At 59.0% G+C, this 9,098-nt stretch overlaps 1 protein-coding gene across 2 annotated transcripts; it reads right to left on the reverse strand.

The window, feature by feature from the left end:
* Positions 1-574: 574 nt before the first annotated feature.
* CALY (calcyon neuron specific vesicular protein) lies at positions 575-3,930 on the reverse strand. 2 transcript variants are annotated; one of them, XM_046652063.1, is made up of 5 exons: positions 3,796-3,930; positions 2,628-2,741; positions 1,800-1,913; positions 1,000-1,314; positions 575-693 (listed from the first exon to the last, which is right to left on the reverse strand). In XM_046652063.1, the coding sequence occupies exons 1-4, from the start codon at positions 3,928-3,930 to the stop codon at positions 1,027-1,029; spliced, it is 651 nt and encodes a 216-aa protein (XP_046508019.1). In that variant the 3' UTR covers positions 575-693; positions 1,000-1,026. The 2 variants fall into 2 exon arrangements, with proteins under 2 accessions (XP_046508019.1, XP_046508018.1); XM_046652062.1 differs by having other exon boundaries at positions 578-693; positions 1,004-1,314.
* Positions 3,931-9,098: the final 5,168 nt, after the last annotated feature.

Consider the following 9,098-nt stretch of genomic DNA (forward strand, 5'->3'; position numbering starts at 1 on the left):
TCCATGGGCCCCCAGACCTGGGGAAACAGGAGGCAGGGTGCTCCTGGAGCGTGGGGCCTACACTCCCTCCCCAGAGGCCCCAAGTGTCCCTCGGATCAACGGGTTCGCTCCTTTCTTCACTCAATCACTCATGTCCTTGGGCACCGCTGCTGGGGGCAGGAGCCGTATGGGGTACCGCCTGGAGCCAGGACGGTCAGATACTCCAGTTGGACCCAGGAGGCAGGCCCAGCCTGGGAGACGGGGTGGACACGCTGGGGTGGGGCTGGGCAGAGATCAGGGATGGACCCCAAGACCCGGGGGCCCCCTTGGGTGGGGATGAACGTATTCCAGCCAAGCAATGGACCAGACAAGACCCTGTGCGAGCGGGGCTCTGGCCCTCAGGCTGCCCTACACGGTGGCTCCGGACTCCCAGGGCCCACCCACTGTCCCTCTGCGGCCGCTGCTGCCTCCCCGGCTCCTTCATGGGTCCCTCTGGGCGGGGCGCCATGCGGGCGCTCACCCACGTGGGGGGCGGTGCAGGAAAAAGGCCGGCGGGACCAAGGATGCTCAGGACACTGGATACCCGTGGATGTGAATCTTTACTTAGAGAAAAGCGACAGAGCGAGGCTCACGAGGGGGACGTCAGCAGGGAGCCGAGAGCAGGGGCGCGGCCACAGCGGGGGCGGCGAGGCGGTATCGGGGGCCGGCGGGGCGCTGCGGAGACAGAGGCCGGGGTGAAAGCGGGCCAACACGCGACACCCACCGCCCCCCCGCGCGGGAAGACAGGGAGGCTGAGCCCGCCCTCCTCCCCTGCCCGTCACACGCCCCGTCCCCGTCCCCAGGCCCCGCCCCTTGCCCCCGCCCAAGCCCCTCAAGCGCTCAGACGCTGTCCGGGGGCGGCGCGGAGGGACCCCGCCCCCGAGTAAGGCTCTGGCCTGCAGGGCCGGCGCCCCCAGGACCGAGCAGGGAGAAGGGACCCCGGTTCGGAGGCATCGGCAGGGGCTGGGCCCGGGGACGCACCTACCCGGGCTTCGGGCGCGGAGCCCGTCACTGGGGTGCCGGGGGCGGCGCGCTGCCCGCCGCCTTCTGCGCCGCCTCCTCTCCCGGCGCCGAGGGCTTCCCGGGGGGCTGAGTGGCTGCCGCCGCGCCCGCCTGGGTGGGCGCCTTGGGCGCCTCCTTGCCGGCGCGGTAGCTCCCCGCCCAGGCCGAGGGCGGCTCGGTGCCGTGCTTGCGGCTCAGTGGGTAGGCCCCGATGGCCGCCAGGATGCTGCGGTGGCGCTCGGGGTCCATCTCAGTGTAGTACATCTCCAGGGTCAGCGGGGTGCAGATCTTGTGCTGCTGGAGGGGGGCGGGTCAGGGCCGGGGCGGGGACGCGAGGAGGTGGGAGGGGCGCAGAGGTTGGGACGGGAAGGGGGCGCGCGGCGGGTGAAGGGGCCGGAGGAGCTCGGGCCGGGAGAGGCTGGGGCTGCCTCTGCGCTCAGATGTGCGAAAGGCGTGAGTTCTGAATGGCATCGGCCACGACGCGGGAGCCACGTTCGTGTGCCACACGCGGGGAGGGCGGTCACTTCTGGGGCTTCCTGTCCTTTCTGCTTTTGAACAGTTCAATAGTATTGTAGACAAAGTCCCTAAATACGTTTATTCTCCAGAGATTTCAAGTCACCACAGGAGCGGGAAACATCCTGGGGGCCTCTGGAGGTGCCGCTGGATAGGGAAAGGAGGCGCGGCGCCCCCATTCTTCCACAGGGAGACCCCGCGGGACCCTCCCTGGCGCTCTGGCCGGAGGCCTTCCCCACCCGGTGCCCAGGCCTGTGCAGCCTTACCCGAAGCAGGAAGCCGTCGGGGCAGGTGAACTGGTCGTACCAGATGGCCTTGTACATGATCAGGACGCAGCCCAGGAGCGCCATGGCAAAGGCGATCATCCGCGCCGTGGGCAGCTGCGGGCCGAGGAAGGGAGAGGAGCACAGGGCGCAGTGAGGGGAGGCTGCTGCAGGGGCTGGGCGCCGAGCTGGGCCAAGGGGGAAGCTGGGGGCGGACGCTGGGCAGCCCTCAGCTCCCAGGCTTCTGTCGGGGGCGCCCTTCCATCTCAGAAACCACGGGCAAAGGGACAGATTTTATGCTGAAAAATGAAAGGCTTCAGACATAGTACACTAAAAATGATAAAAGCCATCATTAGTGAAGTTAAGAGCTAAAAAAAAGATGGGAGCAAACATTTGCCAGATATACTGCAGGAAAAGTACCTTTCCACAGTACCTAGAAAGCCCACGCATCACAAGACTGTGACCATGGGGAAGACTGCACAGAGCGTGAGGTCCTGCCCGGCCAGAGCAGCCATCGCTGGAGCCCTCTGCACACTTCCCGCTCTCGCCCCACATCACAGGGGAGGAAGGCGGGGGGGCACGGCCGTCGCTGAAGGCTGGCACCTGGCCTGGGGCTGGCCGGCCCCAAGTCCCTGGAGCCACCCAGACCCCTCCCTGGACCTCTGGATGGGTGACTCCCTGTCCAGGTCTCCTGGGAGCAGGAGCCTGAGCCAGGGTCCCGCCCGTGGCCCTGAGCCTGGGTGCCCACGGCCTGTGCCACCTGTCCCCCTACTCTGCCCTGACTCCCCGAGGGGCGGATGGAGGTGGCCCGGGACCGGGAGAGTCTGTTACCCTGCGCCCCTCCTCCGGGTGGCTGCAGGTCAGCTTCTGGGCCTCCAGGTCGGGGAACTTCTTCGGCTGGTCCGGGGAGGACAGCTGGTATTCGGTCTGCGTCTTGATGACCACCTGAGGAAAGAGATGAGCCGGGAGGACCTTGGGCTGGGAGGGCTGGGAGGGGAGGGGCCAGGGGTCAGCTGCCCTGCAGTGGTGTGGGTGCTGACCATGTGCCAGGACTGTCTAGTGGCCGGGCTCCAACTGCTACAAGCTGAAGGTGAGGGAAGGTGGACGCTGAGATTCTGCTGAGCCCATGGCAGCCCTGGGGCCTGGCCAGGCAATGGATGGAGTCCCTCAGTCTCATGGCTGACTTTAACTCTTGAGGGTGCCAGCTCTCCCTGCCAGGAGCTTACCCTTCAGTGGCTCCATAGCTGCCCTGACTTCTCCTCTGATCCCAGAGTCTTGAGGCCCTACCACAGGGGGCATAGGCAGGTGCAGTCCTGTGCTCTGTGCTCCTGATGGGCAAGGGCTGAGCCTTCCCAAAAATGGAATCAATTCTTCCCCTGAGAATCGGGTCCAGAACTGTAGTACATGCAGCGAAGCCTACCCAGATCCTCTGCCAACAGGAGCGGCACAACTGGCAGTACCTGGGAGGCACCCTGGCCCCACAGTTGGTCCCCAGTGAGTGGCTGACTCACGTGGGACAGGTGGCCACCCCTCCCCTCCACGGGGACAATGCTTGGTGCTCTTCACACTCCAGAGCTCCCGGGGGGTCAGCAGGGCTGGAGCTGAGCTCTGCTCTCACAGGCTCCTGCTGAAAGCTCCCTGTCCATCGATCACCTGCCCCAGGGCCCCTCAGGCCCTGACCCAAGACGGCGACCCTGCCGGGAGGGTGGGCAGTTTTGCTTGCTGGGTCTCTGCTGGGCAGCTCCATGGGCTGGGTGCTGTCTGCAAGACAGCATGTGAATTGTCAAGGTTGCCAGTTCACCCTGGTTTACAGATGAGGAGGGAGCTGCCCAGGGCACGGGGATTGCTTGTGGCTGACTGGGCCTCCGGCTGGCCCAGTCCTTCCTCCACCTGCCCTCCTGCACCTTGGAGGAGGCCACGTCCGAGTAACCCTCCCCCACACCCCTCTGTTCCCAGGGCAGGCAGAGAAGGGCCCCTCATGCTGGCCCAGGCTCCTCACCTGGTCAGGGAATGGTGGCTGGAGCTGGCTGACGTCCAGGGGGCTGATCAGGGGGACGCTGTCCGTGGTAGCCCCATCCTGGTCCCCGGGGTCTTTGCCCGGCTTCCCGGAGAAGCTGCAGCCCAGCTTCACCATGGTGGATGCGGGTCCTCGTCCTGTCCAGAGGCAGACACAGGGTCACTGCCCACTGGCCACCCAGCAGACGTCCATGCCGGCTGGCTCTGGAGTGAGAGGGTCCTGGGGTGGACCCGATGCTCATCACCCAGAGCCAGGATAGGCCATGGGTGACCAGGCCAACCTTCCCAGGGCAGACTAGGTGAGTCCAGTCACAGGTTTCTAGTCCCTTCCTGCTCCTGGGCTCCCTCTTGGCCCCACAGCCACACAGGGGATGGCGCCTCTGACCAGTGACGACCCAGACACACAACTCTGGCAGAATCTTCCACCGGTTGACCTGCTCTAGACGATGTTACAAGGGCAACTGGTCCAGTCAACAGGAAATGATCCCAGATAGAGGGCTGGAGAGTAGGGTGGCCAGATTTAGCAGATGGAAATAGACGACACTCAGTGAACTCTGAATCAGAGAAGCAACGAATACTTTTTCTTTTAGTATAAGTACGTACCATGTAATATGCAGTATAAGACATACTTAAACTAAAAATTCATTCATTGTCCATCTGAAATTCATCTGGGTTTTACATGGAAACCCCAGTGGAGACGCAGGACATCACAGAGCTACAGAAAGAGGCTGTCGGTGAATGGATCCAAACAGGACAGCAGGAATGGTGTACACGGGGCTAGACCATCTGGAGAGCTGGATGCCCGACCAGAGCCAGAGCTGGGAGGACATGGAGGGGGAGGACACGGAGGATGCGGAGGGGCCCCAAGGCCTGGAGGAGGACGAGGTTTCCCCCAACACCTGGAAGGTGAAGGCGATTTCACCTCTAGCCTGACTGCTAAGGGAAAAGGAATGCAGCAAATGACTTCCAAACGCAAGAAGGAGGAAACCAAACATCCTCACTTGAGCCAAAGAAGAAAGAAAAGTCCTGTGTCAGGAGCACAACGACTCTTCCGGCAAAGGGCTCCAGGCCCAGGTGCCATCACCACAGAATTCCACTGATGATCGCCAAGGAGGAAATAATGCAAATTCCACACAAAACTCTTCTGACAAAAGAATAAGGGAGCATGCCCTGGCTCATGAGGCCAACACAACCTTGATCTCAAACCTGGCATGGACACTGTGAGAGGGGACGGTGCAGGCCACCCCACCCTCAAGCATCCAGGCACAGGCCCCAAATGCAGCACAAGCAGGTGGAATCCAGCAAGACACAAAGAAGTTACATGGTACGACGGGCAGGTTGGGTGTATTCTGGAAATGAAGCTTAGTTTACCATCTGAAAAACAATCAGTATTTTCACCATGTGAACAGAATAAAGGAGAAAAAGCACCGATCAATTTCAACAGCAGCTCAAAAGGTACTTAATAAGATTCAACATTTGTTTACTATTCAAAAAAATCTATTAGCATGCTAAGGGCAGAAAGAAATTCTGTAATCTGATAAAAGGTATCCACAAAAATCCCTACAGCAAAACTTACTGAGCGTGAACAGTGAAAGTAAGATCAGGAAGAGGACAAAGAGGCCCTTTACAATCAGGTCCATAAGTCACGGTGCGAGAGGTCCCAGCCACGCTGCAGGGCAGGAAAAAGAAATGAGAGCCACAGGGCCTGGAGAGGGAGGGTAATATTCTCCTTACTCACAGAGAAAACATCTTTTGTGTATGGAAAATCCAAAAGAACCTACAGATGAGTTCTGCAACTTGAAAAGTGAGTTCAGCAAGGTTGATGGGTTTATGGTATCAGAAATCAATTATATTTCTATTAGTGACAAAAAATTAGAAAATAATTTTTTGAAAGATTCCATTTAAACAGTATCAAATGCTCAAGAATAGTTCCAACAAGAGGAGAAGGACCTCCACGTGAAAAACCTCAGTTAAAACCTTACTGACCGAGACCAAAGACCTAAACTCCTTAATGGGGACCTGAACTTCCCCTAGATGGGGAAGGATACAGCCATGGATTCTGGAAGGTTCCATGTTTAAAATAGCACTTCCTCCTAAAATATATCTGTAGAATCACGAAATCCCAATCAAAGTTCTAACAGGATTTTTTCGTGTGAACTTGACCAGCACTGTAAGTTATACGGAAGGTGGGGAGGCACGAACACACGTGACATCTTGAGAAAGAACAAAGCTGTCCAGCTTGTTACACAGCAGCAGAAACTAAGTCACGTGGCATTGATGTGTGGTAGACAAAGACCCACGTGAAATACCCTACACACATGGACCACGGGTTTATGACAGAGATGATGCTGCAAAGTTGGGGATGGCCAGCTTTCAATAAACAGATGTCCACATGGGATCCCTGCCTTACACCACACAGAGAAACTCCTCCAGGCAGACAATCCTAAATTAGAAAAGCATCTTGAAGATAATATGGGGGAGTATTTTCCTGGTGTCAGGGAGGGAAAGAGCTCCTCAATATAACAAATAAATACTAACCATAAAAGGAAATATTGATAAAAGGACTACATTAAAATTAAGAAATTCTACTCATCAAAACACAGCCTTCAAAGAATGGAAACAGAAACCCAGACACGGAGAAGACATTTGCAACCCATAAATGACAGGGGGCTTGTTGCGAGTCCGACAAGAAGACATGCCCAAGTCCTAACCCCCAGGAGCTGTGAACGAGACCTGATTTGGAAACAGGGGCTTTGCAGCTGGCATCAGGTTAAGACGGGGTTGTACTGGATTAGGGTGGGCACTAATCCAAAGACTGGTGTGCTTATAAGAAGGGGGAAATTTGGGCACAGACACACACAGGAAGGAGGCCGTGTGAAGATGGAAGAAGAGACTGGAGTGAGGTAGCCACAAGCCAAGGGACACCTGGAGCCACCAGAAGCTGGAAGAAGCAGGCAGAGCCTCCCCCCAGAGCCTCAAAGGGAGCGTGGTCCTTCCGACATCCTGATTTGTGACTTCAGGCCTCCAGAGCTGTGAGAGAAGACATGCCTGTGGTTTAAGCCCCCAGTCGTGGTGATTTGGTACAGCACCCCAAGGAAGCCAGCATACGACAGATATCTAAAACGCACAAAGAACATCTCAAGTTGGTAAAGAAAAAGACAGATAACCCAAAAGAAGAATGGACAGACAGGATTTCAGATGGCCACGGATACTGACAAGGTGCTCACCCTCATTAGGAACCTTCCTCCTTGAGGAAGACAAATTAGAACCAGCATGAGGACACTCTCTGAAGCCCACCAGAACCAGGACAGCACAGGGAGCAAAGACGCCACGTGGGAGGGCGACTTGCTCTGTCTACTGACAGCAAGCCTGGGACCAGCCCCGCTCCTGTGGACACCCAGTGGAAAGGTGGGCGTGCACGAGCGTGTGCAGCAGCACTGCTCCCGCAGAAGTGCACACCACCACGTCATCCAGCATCGAACAAGTAAACGGCATTCCTACACCTGAGTCCGCTGGAGCGACGGAGGTGAGCCGACTCCAGCTATAAACAGGAACATCCCTGAATCTCACAAAAACAGCATTGGTGGAAAGAAGCAAGGCATGAAGGAAGGTTCCAGAACAGGCAAACACCAGCCCCGGCGTTTAGGAACCAGTCACCCTGTTAGGGGCGTGCCCTCCGTGGGTCCAGGCCAAGGGGAGACTGGGTGGCCCTGCCCTGGGAGGAGGGGAACAGCTTCAGGGCGGGGATGGGGTTTTAGTCTTCACCGGGATGGCCGATGTCTGGAAATCCTTATGACAAATCATTAGGCTGTATGTTTGTTTTATGTTCTCTTCTGAATATTCATTATATTTCACAACAAAAATAGATTAAAAACAAAACCAACACCCAAAGGACAGCAGGCTGGCAGCAGAGGCACAGCCGCCCCACGCCCTCCCCCAGGACGACCTGATGTTCTGCTGAGCACAGCGGGGTTGCGGCTGGGCAGTGGGGCTGTCTCCCACCGCTTCCTTGTGAGGACCACCCCTTCCTTGTGGGGTGAAGAGTAAAGCCCCAGGTCTTGTGCTTCTGCCCTGGCCTCTGAATGTGGCCGCTCCGCACCACTGCCTGCAACCTGCCCCCCTCGGCAAAGACTGCTGTGCTCCTGAACCCCCAAACTCCTCTCCTAGAGTGACCTCACCATGCCCAAGCACCTCCCACTGTAAGGGCCCGCTGGCAGGGACCACTCTCACCCGGCGGCCAGGCCCGCTTCCGGCTCCAGGTGCGGGTGGGCCGGTGGGGATGCAGAGCGGGAGCCCTGCCCAGCGGCCAAGGGATGCACAGGAGAGAGAGTGGAAGGCGCTGGGCAGGCAGGCCAGGGCTGTGTAGGGCGCGTGGGATGGGGTGGAGCTGGCCACTGTGCGGCAGGCAGCAAGCAGCCGCCCGCTGCTCCCTGGAGGAGGGTCCTCTTGGGGCCTGAGCTGAGCCCTTCCTTGGATGTGCGCACCTGACCCGGGCCCTTACAGACCAGCAAAGCACCCCCCACTCCCACCCCTCAGGCTGAGGCTCTTCCTGAGGTGGGCCAGGCCCGGCTCTGCCTGGGCTCAGCCTGGAGAAGATGCGCGGGCATCTCGGCGCCTGCCCCAGACGGGCGGGCAATCGGGCAGTCATTCTTCACGCCACCTTGCAGACGAAGCCCGCGCTCGGTGAGGCGGAGACAGACGGGCAGCCATCAGAATACCAATGTAAAAAGGTCGGGGGTCCAGTGCGGGAAGACAGGAGAGCTCGACAGCGCAGGTGAGGGGCGGGGGAGGGGGGGGGGGGGGGGGGGGGGGTGCAGAACCGTCAGTCTCAGGCTGGTGGTCTCGCCCGCTGGAGGGCCAAGAGCCGGGGTCTCCCCCCACCCTTCCGCAGGAGGCCCCTCCCGATAAGTAGCTCCACCTCTGGGGTCCCCTTTGAGCCAAACGTAAGCTCCAAGTCCTCTGACACGACGTGACGTCCGTGTGACATCATCGCGGGTTTCCATGGCAACGGAGATGGGCCGGAGATGACACGTTTCCACGAAGAAAAGGAGCCTTTTGGGGCCCTCTGGATCCTCTGCGTCTGGCTCCAGGCAGAATGCTGGGGGAGGTGCTGGACAGCATGTGGGACCCCTCCCCCAGAACATTCCTGTCCCTCGCTGAGTCATGCGGGCCCCCTGGGGAGGCTGGCTAGGCTCGTTCACTCAACAGAAACAGAGCTCGTGGAATGGGGGGAGGAGGCGGGGGTCGTTCCCACTCCTCCCACTGGTCCCCCTTCCTCCACCCTGC

Source organism: Equus quagga, chromosome 2, assembly GCF_021613505.1.
Source record: "Equus quagga isolate Etosha38 chromosome 2, UCLA_HA_Equagga_1.0, whole genome shotgun sequence".
NCBI lineage: Eukaryota > Metazoa > Chordata > Mammalia > Perissodactyla > Equidae > Equus > Equus quagga.

What these genes read in the sequence shown, in the direction of transcription:
- CALY (XM_046652063.1), bottom strand. Translation starts at nt 3,930, where the DNA reads ATGGTGAAGCTGGGCTGCAGCTTCTCCGGGAAGCCGGGCAAAGACCCC. An exon ending in AGCCACCATTCCCTGACCAG is followed by an intron (nt 2,742 to 3,795) that starts GTGAGGAGCCTG and finishes CTCTTTCCTCAG; the next exon opens with GTGGTCATCAAGACGCAGAC. An exon ending in CCGACGGCTTCCTGCTTCGG is followed by an intron (nt 1,315 to 1,799) that starts GTAAGGCTGCAC and finishes CCCCTCCAGCAG; the next exon opens with CACAAGATCTGCACCCCGCT.